This window comes from Lolium rigidum, chromosome 5 (assembly GCF_022539505.1).
Source record: "Lolium rigidum isolate FL_2022 chromosome 5, APGP_CSIRO_Lrig_0.1, whole genome shotgun sequence".
NCBI classification, from domain to species: Eukaryota; Viridiplantae; Streptophyta; class Magnoliopsida; order Poales; family Poaceae; genus Lolium; species Lolium rigidum.
The window spans coordinates 70,027,199-70,045,630 of NC_061512.1; the positions used below are offsets into that span (position 1 = coordinate 70,027,199).

Below are 18,432 nucleotides of genomic sequence, written 5' to 3' on the forward strand. Positions count from 1 at the left end.
AATTATTACCTATTTTGTGTGCTTGTTTTAGCTCATGAGGAAGTGTTGAATGCTTTATTATCTATTTTGTGTTTATTTTGGATTCACACCTTGATTAGCATGCATAATGTGCTAGTCCCTCATATTGCATAAAGAGCAGGCAAGCGGGTGCGCAGCCCACTAAAATATAAATTAAACGCATAATCAAAATCTTCTAACACTATGTACTTAAGAAATCATGAACTTAATTACCTTGTTCAAACAAAGGAGAAGAGGAACTTTATTGTTCTCCCTATGGGAGCCACTCTTGAAGCCATTAAACATGAAAGGATGATATATCATTTGATGCCATTTTTTGACATAGACATACATACCTCTTAAAATATATTTTCAACACCTCTATTTTATTCAAAATAAAAAGCTCTAGTACATGAGTAATCTTGCTTCCCTCAGGGCCTTTCTTTTACTTTTATGTTGAGTCTTCATCTTCTACCTTTATGCACCAATTAAGAGAGCATAGTTGTCCTTCTGAGTATAATGTGCATAGTCCTAAAATCTATTATTTATTAATTCATGATTATGTTATTGCTTGTTCTCAAATTATTTGTATCTAGTCACCCTTTGAACTTTAAAGGTGTCCTATGCATTTATGTTTTGCTATTTTATAAAGGACAAGCCGAATACCACTTTGCTATGTTTTCTCTGTGCTAAAAAACAAACAGTTGCTTTTAGTGCACTATTATTCATAATCTTTTGTTTGAGTTACTTCTCATGTTGTAACATAGTTGCTAAGTTCTATTCTTAGAATTATATCGTTCATGCCTATGTTTAGAGTACTTTGATCCCAGCTCGCAATGCTTTTACAATAACTTGATCAAGATTGTGTTGGCTGCATGTCACCTCAAAAATTATTTTTGTTATCACTTACCTACTCGAGGACGAGCATGAGTTAAGCTTGGGGATGTTGATACGTTGCAAACGAATCTATAATTTTTGATGCTCCATGTTTATTTTACACCAATTTGTATATGTTTTGCTCATACTTCGTTGCATTTTTATATATTTTCCAGCATAGCAACAAACTCCAAAATCCATGTTTAGTTTTATCATCTTCATATATACTCGAGGACGAACATGGGTTAAGATTGGGAATACTGATGCATGTCAAATGCATACACGAACTTTGTAATTTCTTGCCACATATCCCCACATATTTGCATCTTACAATGTTATATCCATATTTTATATTGATTTCGGGGATTTTCTAAACAATCCTCTCTCTTTTGGTTTTAACTTTGTCTGTCGGAAAATAGTAATTTTAAATTTGTAGTAGCTATGGGACTCGAAAAAACGCAAAGGTCACAGAGCATGCTTCGGTATTTTGAGACAAACAAAATGAGCTGCAGTGGGCCACCAAGAGATCAAGGAGCTGGGAGCCTACCAGGACAGGCCACCGAGTGATTTTTCCCCCTTGATACGCTGCAAATGTATCTATAATTTTTGATGCTCCATGCTTGTTTTACACAAATTTCTATATGTTTTGTTTACACTTTGTGGCACTTTTATGCATTTTCTGGAACTAACCTATTGACAACATGCTACAGTGTTAGTTTCTGTTTTCTGCTGTTTTTGTATTTCAGAAAAGTTGTACGGGAAATATTCTCGGAATTGGACGAAACGAAAGCCGAAATTCCTAATTTACTGTCACGAAGACGGGGTCTAGAGGGGAGACGGAGAAGAGCCAGGAGGTGGCCACACCACCCCTAGGCGCGACCCACCCCCTGGCCGCACCTCCATCCATGAAAAGTTCTGTCGCCGTCGCCATCGTCGACCCTAACTCGGGACGGTTCTGAAGCTCTTCCCGGCACCCTGCCGGAGAGGGAGATCATCACCGGAGGCCTCTACATCGCCATGACCACCACCAAAGTGATGCGTGAGTAGTTCATCGTCGCTAGATGGTTGTCTTCTCCAATTTATGCTTCATGTTTATATCTTGTGAATTGCCTATCATGATCAAGATCATCTTTATGTAATGCTACACGTTGTGTTTGCTGGGATCCGATGAATATTGAATACTTGTTATATGTTATTTGTGATCTTGCATGCTCTCTGCTGCTAGTAGATTTGCTGTTGCTACTAGGGAGAAAACAACAATGCTTTATCCAAGGATAATTCTATTGTTTACTTTACACACTTTACTTAATGCAATAATCTGTTGCTTGAAACTTAATACTGAAAGAGGTGCGGATGCTAACCTAAAGGTGGATTATTAGTCATAGATGCAGTTGGATTACGATCTATGAATCTGGTTGTAACGTCCAAATAAATCTGATAGTAATCATCTTGTCATTTATGGTCTTTATTTTGTCAATTGCCCAGCCGTTATTTGTTTATCCAGCTTGTTATTTATCTTTATGGAGAGTCACCTCTAGTGAACTGTGGATCCCGACCCTTTCTTTTACACTGATAAATCCATCTACTACAAGTATTGTTCTCTTTATTTCACTGTAAACCAACATCTCTTTCCACACTATATGTTTAATCCTTTGTTTTCAGTAAAACCAGTGAGATTGACAACCTCACTATAAGTTGGGGAAAGTATGTTGATTGTGTTGTGTGCAGGTTTCACGTTGTTGCTGACACCGGTAGTGCGCCCTGCCAAAGTCAGCTAGCAACACATTCTGAAGTGATTTCTTTCTCCTATTGGTCGATTAAATCTTGGTTTCTTACTGAGGGAAAACTGCTGGTGTGCTCATCATACCTTTCTCTTGGGGTTTCCCAACTACGTGCTCTGCACAACATCACCCCTCGACTGTCCGATTCACCTCAATCTTTCGCCCATGGACATGTTTTGACCTAAAAAGACTATATATATACCCCCTCTTGTCTGTCCTCGACACAGGAGAAGGTGGAGATCGAAAACACGTAAACAGAGAGTCAACAGACCATCACCGGAGGAAGATTGGAGGAGGAACCGTTGTCGGAATCGCCTCCGGTCGCCTCTCCTCCTTCACCAACATATCCTCATCACTCTCCATGATGAGAGGGGAGTATTCCACCCCCTGGAAAATGGGTTTATGGTGGTAACTTGATCCAGTCTCTCTATGTATGATTATAGGTGAAGTCCATATGATGTGCCTTGTATAATTATGGATTTATCTATGTAATTCCTATGGTGGATATTGTGGTATGACATGATATTTGTTATGCATTTACTGTTATGTTGGAACTTTTATGATTTGTCATACTTTGGAGATATTATATGATGCATGTAATGGTTTCTATTCTAAATGCCTTGATTACCCATGTCATGAGGTGATTGACATCACTAAGTGTAGGTAGATGAGAGAGATGCGGTCTTACGGACAATAAATAAATCATTGCACTAGTGTCTAAAGTGTTTACCGTCAAGTAGTCTGATATATGTAGGTACTGGGTGGCCGAGTGATAGACGGCAAATGCACTGGGTGACACAATGCAGCCCCACATCCTGTACATGGGGTAAAAAGGGAGAAGTATGATGTGTGATGTGACAATAATCAATGTTGTCCTGGCAAGGGTGGCAACAACAACACAAATGAGTATTTCTTTCAATTATGTATTTTAGGACATGTAGCTATCATAAAATTAGTATAAAAGCTTGACATTGTATGCAATTTTATATTATCTATAACATGATCACACATATAGATGGAGAGAGAGAGAGGAATGAGCGAACCCATGAATCCATATCCATTGTTGCTATAAGAGAAAACATTTGTCTCGTCCTCTTGCATTGAAGAGAACTGAGACACTTTACATTACTATTTTATTTCACTTTATTTTCTTGTACTAAATCAGTTTTTATTGTTTTCTTAAATTATTTAGTGCATAATCGACTAAACTTGTGAAACTTTAGTGGTAGCGAATAAATAGCTTTTAAAATTTTGCTCCTGCGGATCGATATCGTGGTTTCACATGGAGAGGTGCTACAATGATCCCTATGCTTTAGGGTTATCACCATGCAACGTTTGGGAAACCCAAATAAATTATCAAAGGATATTTAGAAGTAAAAAATGATTTGCATTCTCTAACTGTATACGCAACCTCTACATTTCCATAATATGGTGTGTATATATTTAGATTACAACGGATCTAATAAAGTATGGACAACTAAAATGCACAAACAAAATAGCCAAATAATCACAGTTGTGGAATACATATATTCGTCACATAATTTTGAATTGTGTAATATGTGTAGATTAAAAGTGCAATTTTAAACAAAGTGATTTCACAAAGAAAAGGTATGTCAACTGCAGAGAAAAAGGTCAGCTCATTTTACCACAACAATTCAGGTGGTTAGTTTCGCCCAAAAAAAAAAAAAGTCGACCGGTCAGAAGCAAAATGGGGGGAAATTATACATACGGTGTGCACAACTAAAGTAAATGACGTGAATTATGTTTTACATGTTCTTTCTAAAAAAGAGAAATGCGTGTGCTATCTAAAAGTTTCTTCACAACATTGTGTCGTGCAGGTGCATCTCATAAAATACAGTGCAAAAATAGTGAGTCCGTTATGAAAAAATGGGTAAATTAATTTCCTTCAGAAAACAAAATGAAAACCCAAAATAAGCCCCAAATTTAGCACGCATGCAGGTAGCACTGCATGTCAACCTCTGCTGGAACGTGGGGACCATCTATGCAACGGCCGCCCCTCCTTATTTCCCGCCAAAACAAAAGCCTCCAGCCACCAGACTGCAACGCCCCCAACTCCGGGACACACGCGCCACCGCAAATCATGCGCTACGCTCCCTCGCCGCCGGTATCTATATCTCTCCCTCTCCATGCTACTCCTCTCCCTCCCCTCCATATAGGCGGCTCCATCGCAGGGGGTGGCCCGCACTGCCCCTTCCGTTCTTCTCCCCTCCATGGAGGCCCGCCTGAGCCTCGCCGTGCTCGTCGTCGCCGTGCTGGCGGCGGCGACAGTCTCTGCTCTGTCGGACACGGAGGCATCCTACATAGCGCAGCGCCAACTCCTCAGCCTCGAGGAAGGCGACGGCAACCTCCCGGAGGACTTCGCGTTCGACATCCACGTCGACGTCACCTTCGCCAACGAGCGCCTCCGCCGTGCCTATGTCGCGTTCCAGGCGTGGCGCAAAGCCATATACTCCGACCCCAAGAACTTCACCGGCGGGTGGGTCGGCCCCGACGTGTGTAGCTACTTTGGTGTCACTTGCTCGACCGCCCTGGACGACCCAAATGTCAACGTTGTCGCCTCGGTGGACCTCAACGGCGGCGACATCGCCGGGTACCTCCCGACCGAGCTCGGCATGCTAACGGACATCGCGGTGTTCCACATCAACTCCAACCGCTTCTGCGGGATAATCCCGGAGAGCTTCTCCCGCCTCACAATCCTCCACGAGTTCGACGTCAGCAACAACCGCTTCGTCGGCGGCTTCCCCGCGGTGGTGCTCAAGATCCCCGTGCTCAAGTACGTGGATATCCGGTTCAACAACTTCGAGGGCGAGCTCCCGCCGGGGCTGTTCGACAAGAGCTTCGACGCCATCGTCGTCAACAACAACCGCTTCGTCGGCTTCATCCCGGACAACATCGGCAACTCGACGGCGTCCCTCGTGGTGCTCGCCAACAACCAGTTCGTCGGCTGCATCCCCCGCAGCGTCGGCCGCATGGCGGACACGCTCGACGAGCTCATGCTCCTCAACAACCGCCTCGACGGCTGCATCCCGCCGGAGCTCGGCGAGCTCGTCAACACCACGGTGGTGGACGTCAGCGGCAACGCCCTCGTGGGTACGCTGCCCGACGAGCTCACCATCATGACAAGACTGGAGCAGCTCGACGTGTCGAGGAACCTGCTCGCCGGCGCCCTTGCGGAGCCCGTCTGCAAGCTGCCGGCGCTCGCCAAGTTCAGCTTCGCGAACAACTACTTCAAAGAGGAGGCTCCGGCGTGTGTGCCGACCGTCGAGGGGGAGGTGGCGCTGGACGACCTGGGCAACTGCCTCGCCGGTCGGCCAGGGCAGAAGACGGCGCTCGAGTGCGGCCCCGTGCTCGCCCGGCCCGTCGACTGCCGCACCAATGTCTGCTCGGCGCGCCCGTCAAAGCCAACGCCAGTCACTCCCACGCCGGTGCCAAAGCCATTAAAGCCAACGCCGGTGCCCACAAAACCAGAAACACCGTTGATTGGGCCGCAGTTGCCGCCGCCCCCACCGCAAAAGCCAGAAATCCCACCGCCTTCGCTGTCTCCCGCTTCCGCCCCCGAGCTTGGACCAATTGTCGGCCCAGATCTACCTCCGCCACCTCCACCACTTCCAGTGAGCTCGCCGCCCCCGCCCGTGAAATCTCCTCCACCACCGGCACCGGTGAGCTCGCCTCCGCCACCACTCAAATCCTCACCACCACCTGCGCCGGTGAGCTCTCCTCCGCCGCCCGTCAAATCGCCACCACCACCAGTTAAATCCCCTCCACCACCGGCTCCAGTGAGCTCTCCCCCTCCTCCTCCAGTGAAATCTCCGCCACCACCGGCACCTGTCAGCTCCCCACCTCCACCTGTGAAATCCCCGCCACCACCAGTACCCTTGAGCCCTCCACCTCCACCAGTGAAGTCCCCGCCACCACCGGCTCCAGTGACCTCGCCGCCTCCACCAGTAAAATCCCCTCCCCCACCGGCACCAGTAAGCTCTCCGCCTCCCCCAGTGAAATCCCCTCCACCACCAGCGCCAGTGAGTTCTCCACCTCCACCGGTGAAATCGCCACCACCACCGGCACCAGTAAGCTCTCCACCACCACCTGTAAAGTCCCCTCCCCCACCGGCACCAGTCATCTCTCCTCCCCCTCCAGTACCATCCCCACCACCCCCAGCTCCAGTGAGGTCACCACCTCCCCCAGTATTCTCCCCACCACCACCAGTTGTTCATTCGCCTCCGCCACGGCCTCCATCACTGCCTCCACCAGCCCCACAAGACTTCATATTGCCGCCGATCACAGCGCAGAACTACGCGTCACCGCCGCCGCCTCAATTCCAAGGATACTAATCGCGATAGAAGCTGGCGAAATACCATGGGGACGACGAGGAGCCATCGCAGCGCACTACGGTGCTTGACTCGTTTTTATGACCTATACATATGTGGAAGCTCCATGAATATGCATGTCCATCGACATCAGTCCATGTACTATAAGTGTAAATGCTGTGCACAATTGCACATGTACCTGAACTGGGTCAGAGAAAGAAGAATGAAGAGCTGGGTGTAGAAGGAGAAAACGGAGGGAAATCATTAATGTGGCCACCAATTGTCACGAATGTATATTAACCATGTGTGATCTACAGAATTTCTGTTGACAAAAGGTTCATGAATATTCTTCTAGTGGTGTACTTCTTTTTGTTTGACTCTGCTAACGTTCAGACGACTGTATTCTTCTATTTTTCTAAAACATAATCCACGTACATAGACCACCGGATTTTGCATGGAGGTTCATGAAATTTTTGTTGTTTTGGAAAATGAAAAGAAAACATTGCACTACCCATGAAAGTGCATTATAAACCTTTGCATTTGTACTTGTAAACGTTTTAATTATTTTTTGTTTTATTTCATCAGTATTTTCTTATTCATTAGAATGTTGCTCATTTTAAATAAAGCAAATTTGGAAGAAAAATGTGCAGTCACATTGTTGCCAGTAGCCCAATAGATTGATTTTGGCTGAGATTCCGGAACTATGCATAAAAAAGATGCATACAACCTTCATTTAGATTTTAGTTAACAAAAGATCTGTCTTAGCAGTGGCCCAAAATACTGATGACCATATGTTGCCTCCTATCCGGGCACTTCCTTATTTATTTGGTGATAGTCATAATTTTTAGTTTAAAAGAACAAAACAACTCATCTCAGCAACTGCAACAAATTCAAATTTAAAATTATTAGCACCATGGTTTTACACAGTCGCGGCGTGCCACCGCGCCCATTCATGCTAGTTTATACGTAAATCAACCAATCTATATGAGCTTTTGGCTATTAGCAAGCGTTAAGTGCTTTAGGAGGTGATTCACGACCTGATCGATTCAGTCGATGTAGAAGCTAGATCATATCAAGGTCTTGTCCCCATCAATACTCGGTGAGAGAGGCAAAGGAGCTAGCTTAGCTTTGCTACTTGGAAGCTTCGTGTATATGCAATAAGGGCAAGACACCTATGGATTAGGTCACACATTGCTGGAGAAAGAAGAAAGGGAGAATAGTATAAGAAATGCCTCGACAACCCTGGGCTCGGTCGCACACGGGCTGGGTAAAGCTTAATGTTGATGGGTCATTCGATGCTGAATCAAGGACATGTGGAGTAGGTGTGATTCTCCGTGATGAATAAGGTGAAATTATTTTCTCGGGATGCCAGGCTCTGAATTCTTATTCACCCCCTTTAGAGACGGAACTAGATGCATGTATGGAGGGCCTTGCTCCGGTCCGGCAACGGAATGCCCTGCCATTTGCGGTAGAAATGGATTGCCTGAAGACAGTGGCCATGATTAAGAGTGAGATGGATGATTGTTCAGCCTCAATGTTCATCCTTAGAGAAATAAAGCACCTTCTTCAAGGTGTCTCAGAGTTCAAGGTCGAGCATATTAAGCGAGAACAGAACTTGGTGAGTCATGTTCTTGCTAACAAAGATCGAGTTGAAGCTATGACAAACATATGGTTTCGCTCGGGTCTAGTAGACATTCATGATCTCTGTATTAAAGATTGGCCTTAACTAATATATTTAAAAAAACTTTGGCCAGATCGCATGGGCTGTGCCAGGCCGGCCTGGCCCGTTGGACAGATTTGGTTCTTTTTTCGAACGTGCACCGAGCGTTCGCGCCCGCAGAAACCGGCTCCCTCGCCTAGTCACGCTTGACCAAGTTCCTACCAGCTGCTAGGGACGGCGGCTTGTATTGATACGTACAACCTCTATTGACGCAGAAAATTTAATTAGAGAAAACAAAATGTTCTAAACCGGACACAGGAGATGTATAGTTTGTTTTAGCAAATGTGCCACTAAATTTAGCAAAATGCTAAACTTTCCGTATTGGGCTACATGGCATGTTTTGGCAAATGTACCATAAAAGTATAATGGTACTGGGCAAAAATATATTTTAGTGGTGTGTTTGGGCAAATGACTAAAAATAACGATGTCCTGAGCCGATTTGGAAAGCATTATTTCAAATACTGCAAACATATTTAGCATATAACACGTGGTGTGCTTTGTATGCTAGCTATTATTAGTTTTCTATCTACTGCATATACCATGTGGAACGCAGTATTTCAAATACTGCAAAAATATGTAGCCAATTAGTGGTGTGTTTGGTATGCTAATAGTTTTCTATCTACTGCATATACTGTGTGGAACGCAGTATTTCAAATACTGCAAAAAATATTTAGCATGCATATATTATAGCATTTCATACCTACACCGTCTCGCGGCGGCAACCGAGAAGAGTACCAGAGCGTTGTTGTAAATGGAGGAGATGAAGTGGTCACTGCTGGCGATTTTCACAGTTTCTCCACGAAGAATTTGACTGACTCCACGAACAATCAGTGGCCTTCTTCTAGGACCGATTTCTTGTATGACTGCGTTGTGAGATGAGATTAGGGGTGTAAATGGATAGAATAATTTCCGCACCAAAACGGGCTCCAAATCCGTCTTGAGGTGTCCATATCCGATTTTCAAGAATCCGGCGGATAAGGATATCCGATGCTGAAGTGTTGCTCCGGATAAAGTATAGGATATGGTATAGCAAATAGCATGCGGATATGGATTATCCGAAATTTAATTAGAATAATTCGAAGGTTTAAAACTAGATAATCCGATTTTGAGTCAAAAGCCAAAGCCAATCTCATAAACTTAGTAGTTATTGAGTTACATAATTCATTTGATGAGCATGTTTAGCTCTAAATTCTATCAATGCTTAAATTTTATTATAAATTGTGTCTCTTTTTTCTTAACTACACAAGATTAAAAGTTTAAATCCCTCTCAAGTTTTGCAAGAACGATATCTATCTACTAATGAGGGCATATATCCGACTATTTTTGTTTCTTGTCCGAATCTGCCCTGTTTCCGATTGGAATCCGCAGTCCGGTATATCCGCATTCGAATCTGAAACCGGTCAATATCCGCTCCGGTCCGAATCAGACAAAAATATGTGGTAAAAGATATGGTAAGAGTGAAATCCGATCCGATCCGTTTACACCCCTAGATGAGATCACATTCAGCATCGCGAGCCACAGATCAGATTTGGTCTATTGTTTGGCCTAGAAGAAACATAAGGCTCAGCCTGTTTGTTTTCATACGAGCCTAGTTTTAGCCTCATCACTTATCCACATAGTGACCTTATCTCTCACCTCCTCATCTATCACAATGCCTCACGCCGCTATCATGAAGCCTGGCACCACGCCGGTGCGAGAAAAGACCACCATGTCACTCGCCGACGGTGGCCAAGGCGGTTTACGCTACCTACACGCAAGACTGGGTTGAATATGATAGGCCGAAGCTTTCAATGTAGCACAACAAGGATGTTGCCGCCACTAGCTACACCTACACGGTAACACAACATAACCCACCCATCATCTTAGCAGGTAACGCACCGGAAAAGACAGCCGCCGCCTCTCCCAAACCCTAGCCGCCTCTATTTCAGCCTCCTCCATAGATCGGTTCCCCCTCTTCCGGTCGGTTTCGCTAGCATCGGGAGGAGTGGGGAACCCGATCTATACGTGGAGTTTTCAATAGAAGTAGTGTTTTCAGTTGATTATGTTTGGTTTGTGGTAGTCGTCTTCTTGCTGGTTTCCCCTCAATGGAGATGGCATCGTCTGCAATAAGTGATCTTTGGGCTTTCGTTTGACGACGAGATCTCCATCCCGACATCAATAGTGGTGTTGAAAGATTACAATCCTCTAGGTATTGGCCTTCAGAAGCGATTTTGGATCTTTTCTCGTTGTTGTTGCGGGGAGGATTATCCTTGCAGTTTTTGTCCAGGCTTCTACTTCCTCGACAATGGTGATTCGTACTCTCGGCTCTCCTTCAACGACGACAAAGCTAGTCGGTTCTTATTCCCTGACATACGTGTGTTGGTACTCTTGCCTATGTTGAATGACAGCTTTAATGGGTGCGTGCGTGCATGCAGCCTTGGCATTGCGACTCAAAAAATTATGGGAGAACTTTCATTGGTATTTACAGGTCTATGGTTCGTTATCTATATTTGGCTGCTTTCAGAAGAGTACAGGTTTGTGTTTGTGTTCTGGAAGAAGAAAGAATTTGAAGATCTTGAAGATTTGTTACTATCTTTTAGACTTTATTTTGTAATTGTTGGAGTCAGTTCATGTATCTCTATCATGTACTATTTGTTACTATGAATATATGTGGTACTGATTCTCAAAAAAAAATATCTACACCTACACGGTTACCGCCATGGATTACTGCCTAACACATATCATAACCATCACCACCATGACACCACCGGTAACGCCTGTCAAAGGCATCACCACGTCGCCGAATACGAAGACGAACACCATAACGACGCAGCCGTTCACGCCCGTCAAAAGCATTACCATGGCGTCGACGATGTTGCCGAACACCACCATGACATCACCGGTCACGCCGGTCACAGACATCACCACGTCACCGAACACGAAGACGAACACCACCATGACACCGCCGTTCACGCCCATCACAAGCATCACCATATCGCCGACAACTAAGCTGAATATCACCATGACACTGCCGGTCATGCCGGTCAAAAGCATCACCACATCACCGACCACGAAGATGAACATCATCATGCCACCACCACCATGGATTATCACCTCTCACTTCTCACCTATCATCACCACGTCGCCGTCCATGAAGATGGCAAGCGAGAAGTTGAGTAAGAGTACTCCAAACTATATTCACATATAGGTACACATTATATTATATTATACTAGCAAGCCATTTATCTATCTGTGTATGTACACCGGAACAAAAAACTGTCAACATGAAAGTCATGCGGAATGGTGAGATGAATCTACTCCTCAAAGGAAATTTCAAACGGTTAAGCGTGTGCGATAAATTTGACAAAATTCGCTTAAAATTTCATACATGAAATTAACGATTTACGACTGACGAAACTCGAAACCGATTATCGGAATTGATTCATATCATCGACACACATATTTTTCATGTACATCAAAAAATTCCCTTTTGCATCAGCTGCGTACGAGATTTTCCTGCATCCCTATAAACGGCGATTCGAGCGTTCCTCCAGGACCTGGTCCATGGGTGCTTTACTATCCGGTTCGTGCACCAACACGAGTGAGTCCAGACAACCAAACCGACCAAAATTTGTTGGGCCGATACGAGCCAAGGGGCACCCATGATACCAAACGCGCCCTAGCCTACAACTCCTTGTCGTCCTTCAAAGGCAACGAAATGTAACTCAAATAAAAAGCCCGTCGCTAGGCGGCGACCACGGATATGCATGGTTGTCGTTAGGTCTATCTCAAGGACCCGTCTAACGAGCGCACACTCGCTGGTAGTCCCTGGCACACCCTCCTGCTGAAGAGAAACGGCACATGACATGATAAATGAAATGCGCACACACTAGCCACCGGCCGGGCGGCAGGCACCACAACGTCCGCTCGCCGCCGACATCCCCTGTAGCACGCGCGCTACCCGCTGGCACCCCGTCTAGCATGAGTGCTCGATGCCGGCAAGCACAGCAACATGCATTCATCGCCGGCCGGAACTACAACGTAGCCTCGCCGTCGGTGACCCCTCTAGCACGCTCGCTTGCCTCTGACGCCCCTCTAGCACCGGTGTCCCCTCAAGCACGCGCACTCGCCATCGACGCCCGCTCTAGCACGCACACGTCGGCCGGAATCGCTGCGGCTGCAGCAGGTCGTGAAAGACCGGATCATGCTCGAGGGTGGAGCGGCGGGAGCAGGAAGAGAAGGCGCGCGGTGGAGGCTCTGCCTGGCCAGAGGGGCAACTGCTGGAGGCGGACGTGGTAGACCTGAGGCGGAGGCGGCGCATCGGGGGTCTGAGAACAAGGTGCGCCTAGGGAAGAGAGGAGCAGGAAGGATAAGGTTTTTTTTTTTTTTGACAATGAAAAGATAAGGGGTTAGATGGACTAGGAACATGAGCCATCTGGGCCTCGGCTTGGCCAGTTTTGGCCTTGGGTCGGCCTGGCCAGCCAGGGAGGGATGCAAGTGGACACGTCCGTGGAGTCCGTAACGTGTACCGTATGAGCCGGGTAGGCTAATTTATTTGTCCGTGGAATCCGCGTAAGCACATTCAGCTGCTCGCTGAGTCCGCTGGACAATACGGACATGCCGAACCAGTTACGAACCAGAGACGGAAGCAGACCTCTCCCGTTCGATTTTTTCCTCCTTCTCCTCAATTTTCCACACCACCACCGCCTCCCCATTCTCTGCTCGATTCTTCCCCACCTCCGCCGGATTCTTCTCCTCCTTCACCGCCACGCCCATCTTTGTCCGTAAGCCGCGTCGAAAAGAGAGCCGGGATAGCGCAGGCGTAGAAGGGAGGCACTGGTCGGCGACGAGCGGGGCGGAGGAATGTCACGAGCGGGGCAGAGGAAGGTCACGAGCGGGGCGGAGGGTGGCGGCGACGAGCGGGGCGGAGGGCGTGGCGGCGTCCCCAATCTACTGCAGTCTGTTCCTTTGTACGAGCTGCGGACGTTTTTTTCCTAGCAGGATACACGGCCCTAGCAGGCTGCGCGGCCAATGTCCGTCAGTCCGTGAAGATGTTACGGCCCGTCCGCGACGTCGTTTGGGCTATTTAGACGGACGTGGACTCACGGACGTCCGTGTCCACCTGCAACCTGACAGCCAGGGAGGGATTTTCTCGTAAGCCTGTTTCAGAAATGAAGTAGGAAAATGCATAGAAACGTTTTGGCAAAATTTTGAAAGCTCAACTTGAGCAACAATGATAGTAACTTCACTGCAGTGGTAAGCAACTTCGCAACAACGATAAGCAACTGCACACCAGCGATAGGCAACTTTTCCATATCGAATACTTCCCAATAACAGCTAGGCAACTTGACATCTAGGCTTGCCAATCAGAACAATGGTAGAAAATTTCAGAAAAACAGTGATAGAATACCTTCAAAAACAACAATAGACAACTTTAGTGCAGTAGTAAGCAATTTTCTAACATGGGTGCGCAACTTCTCAACCAATTAAAAACCATCTAACATAAAAACGAATGTACTCGGAACTACAGATCAACATTGTGCAACTTCATTAGAGCTATAGGTAACTTCACGTAAGCATAACTTAACGATAGTGCAGACAGATATGCAACTTCACAATAGCATAGGTAACTTATGCAACAAGAATAGTCACTTCATAACAACAATAAGAAACTTAGCATTTTTGTTGCAACTTTATTGCAACAGTAGTCAAATTTACTACAACGGTAGACAACTTTATTTCGGCGGTACGAAACTTCATTGCGACGGTAGACACCTACACGTTAGTGGTAGGCAATTAAGTCCATCGATGCGATAGGCAATTCACTATAGCGGCGGTAGGCAACTTCATCACTGTGGTAAGCAACTTAACTGTAGCGGTATGCAACTATTATGTCATGGTAGGCAACTTCATCGTGGCAGTAGTAAAAGTAACTTAAAATCTTGGTGGCAACAATAGTATCTAACTTCACAACAACTAAAATCAACTTAGAATCTTGGTAGAAACTTTATTGCAGCGCTAGAAAAATTCACTACTGCGGTAGGCAATCTTTTTATAGCGATAGGCAACATTATCGCGGTGTAAGCAACTTCACTGTAACAGTAGGCAACTTCATCGAGCCTATAAGCAACTTAACTATAGCGGCAGGCAACCATTTTACAGCGATAGGCAACATTATTGCGGTGTAAGAAAATTCACTGTAGGCAACTTCATCGAGCCGATAAGCAACTTAACTATAGCGGTAAGCAATTTCATCGCGATGGTAGGCAACTTAGCTGTAGAGATTGCTGTTGTGTCGTGAGAAACGGCATGCGCACAATAGTCTGGAGCTAATCCGTTGAGTCAGACCGAGTGAATCGGTCAGTTATCTAGTCATAGTCAGTTTGTTAGCTACATGTAGCTAGTGTGTTAGCGCGAGTCGTGTGTTGGTCGCCAGAGTGGTGTGCGTGCATGATGTTAGTGGCGAACGTGGCGCTCTGACTGTGTGTGCGTGAGTACTTAAGGCCATGTAAGCATGTTTGCTTTTGACAAGAGAAGAGAAACAGAGACAAGGAAAAGATTGGCTGTGTGAGGCAGCGCGAGGCCAAAATCTGTGTATCTTTTGTTCCCGTGAGAGCTAAGTGAATTAGCAGAGAGGGAGAGCCAGCTGAGCGAGTCAGCTGTCATCTCTTACATTTGGTGTCAGAGCCCTTTGCTCTTGGTTCCTGTGGTGATGGCAGACGATGCTGCCGGTGAGAAGGCCAAGGCGACGGAGCTGGAGAAGAAGATGGCGGAAGAGAAGGACCTGCGCACTCCACCAAGGGCGCAGCTCACCGACGGCGGCAGCGGTAGCAGTGGCGAGGTCCCCGTCGTCGAGCGCATCATCCGGCAGAGCTCCGTGGTGGCGGTGCCGCCTCTCATGCTCACCCGCACGAACTACTCCGACTGGGCGCTCGTCATGCGAGTGAAGCTGCAGGGACAAGGCCAGGTGGGAGGTGGTCGAGCACAACGTCGGCGACTACCACGACGACCGTGAGGCTTTGGGAACCATCCTCGACGCTGTGCCGCCGGAGATGTTGTGCTCGCTGGCCGTGAAGGACACTGCCAAGGAGGCTTGGGACGCCCTCAAAACTTTGAGGTTGGGGTCCGAGCGCGTCCGCGAAGCAAGGGCACAGACTCGCCGCTCCAAGTTCGAGAACCTCCGGTTCAAGGACGGCGAGAAGGTGGAGCAGTTCGCGATGCGGCTCACGGGCATCATGCACGAGCTGGAGGTCCTCAGAGATGGCATCGGGGAGCACAAGGCCGTGTTGAAGTTCCTTCGTTGCGTGCCGAACCGGTTCAAGCAGCTCGCGTACTCCATTCAACAGCTTCTCGACCTCAAGAAACTGACGGTTGAGGAGCTGACAGGTCGCTTCTTGGCTGTGGAGGAGGAGCTCGATTTGGACGAGGAGGAAGGTGGGCAGCATGGTGGCACTCATCTGCTCCTCACCGAAGAGCAATGAATGGAGCGCATGAAGAACAAGAAGAAGAACAATGGCAGGGACAAGAAGAAGTTGCGATGCTTCAATTGCCAAGAACTTGGGCACTTCGTCTGGGAGTGTCCAGAGAAGAAAAAGGACAGTGAAGAGAAGGCGCTTCTCGGCTTCGTCGAGGATGAGCCAACCCTTCTTTGAAGCTGCATCACAAGTGGATCAAGATTAGGGAAGTGATTGTTAGGTTTAATCTTGATCATATTCTGCATTAGTTTCTCGTTTGCATGTAGTTGTCGATCAGGTGTGCTCCACCTGAGTGCGTTCAGCGAGATGCCTTGCTCTGTGCGATGCAGGTGCGGCGTGATACTGTTGTGTCGTGAGAAGCGGCATGCGAACAATAGTCTGGAGCTAATCCGTTGAGTGAGACCGAGTGAATCGGTCAGTTATCTAGTCAGTTTGTTAGCTGCATGTAGCTAGTGTGTTAGCGCGAGTCGTGTGTTGGTGGCCAGAGTGGTGTGCGTGCATGATGTTAGTGGCGAACGTGGCGCTCTGACTAGGCGATTTTTGTACCACGGTAGGCAACTTTATCGCAGGGTCGTAAAATCAACTTAACATCTCGGTGGTAACAATAATGTTCAACTTCACAACAACAAAATTAACTTTGCATCTTGGTGGCAATTTTTTTTTACTGCAATAGGCAACATGTTTACAGCGGCAGGCAGCATCATCGCGACGGTAAGCAACTCTACTTCACCGATAGACAACAGGGCCATACGACATTAACTTTTCTATCACAGTAGCCCATCAACTCAGCCCCAGACCAAAAAGAAGCCCATCAGCTCCTCCTTTTCTCTGTCTCCCCAGCAGAAAACCTGCTAACGAACGAGACTTACCGGCCGCTTCCGCTCACCGGCTTGCCCGCCCCGCGTTCTCCGCCGCCGCCGGCCCTCTACTCGCTGCCCCACGTACATGGCGCCCTACTCATCTATTGGGATTTGCCCACGGGTCAATCACATCAAACTAGATGAACACACGCGACACAAAATTTATCGCCAAGGGTGCGTGTCGCACCCTCTAAACTTCTCTTTATTGATTTTCTGTTTTCTCAATCTCACAATTACAAACTCACGTAGCCTCATGTATAAATACACGGCCAACCGACTCAACGCACTAAACCTAGTCCTACAGAAACTCTACTTGGACACGGACACGGCAACACCTGCCATCTAACTAGACTAACTTAACTACAACTCATCTAGCTGCTAATACGACTCCTAGCCTGACTCGATTAACACTACGACTCACGTAGACAAAGTACTACTCTGACACTTCAATTACTAACTTGGCGTTTCCATGCAATGCATACACATATGCATAGGACTTGCCAAATAAACACTAACCATATGATTAGAGCAAGATTATTGCTAACAATCTCTCCCTAATCTTGACTCTTGGTCTTCCGTGCTCCTCTGATCTTGACTCGTTGTAAATTCGTGGCTCAACGACTTAAACTCAACGTATGATCTAGACTCCCAGTCACGCTGACAGGTGGACACCTTTGGCCACCCCTAGCGCAATACACGCCGACGGAACACACACCGCCTCGTGTAGAGACAGGTCCTCATTAAAGAGACTCCCCTTCACTGGTCATCGTCCCACTACACGCTTGAGCACTCTGCGTTAAGACACACTTCTCCGCGCACGCATCAGCCCTCGGTGACACCCCGCACCGAACATCACTTCGACATGACACGCTTCAACTGCAACGGATCCTCACAGAGACAAGCACTTGGACACAACGACGACTCACAGACTCGACGATGACCGCACGTGTAGACGTGCACACACTTGACTCTTTGACTCATCGGACTCCTCCGAAGACGACCTTGACGAAAACTCGCGCTCGACGATCTTGACGAGACTCCCGGTACCACACCTCGGCACCACCTCTCCCATCAACGATCATCCACCACCTTGCCTCGCCAACGACGACACCCTGTCGTCACCTCCTTGTCGCTCAACCAAGCGACGATCGCCCGCTGCCTCGCTGACGACAACTTGCTCGCCGTCTCCACCCGGCCGCTCCGCCGAGAAACGGTCGCCCGCCCCGAGGCGTAGGTAGGGTCGCCTCCCCGGGGCAAGCGTAGCTTCAAATCTTCGACCTCGCTCTGATACCAATTGTTGGGATTTGCCCACGGGTCAATCACATCAAACTAGATGAACACACGCGACACAAAATTTATCGCCAAGGGTGCATGTCGCACCCTCTAAACTTCTCTTTATTGATTTTCTGTTTTCTC

At 47.2% G+C, this 18,432-nt stretch overlaps 1 protein-coding gene across 1 annotated transcript; it reads left to right on the plus strand.

Annotated features, from left to right (window-relative positions):
- Positions 1–4,885: 4,885 nt before the first annotated feature.
- LOC124656082 (pollen-specific leucine-rich repeat extensin-like protein 1) lies at positions 4,886–7,006 on the plus strand. Its single transcript, XM_047194890.1, has one exon. The coding sequence runs from the start codon at positions 4,886–4,888 to the stop codon at positions 7,004–7,006; it is 2,121 nt and encodes a 706-aa protein (XP_047050846.1).
- Positions 7,007–18,432: the final 11,426 nt, after the last annotated feature.

What these genes read in the sequence shown, in the direction of transcription:
- LOC124656082 (XM_047194890.1), top strand. Translation starts at nt 4,886, where the DNA reads ATGGAGGCCCGCCTGAGCCTCGCCGTGCTCGTCGTCGCCGTGCTGGCG.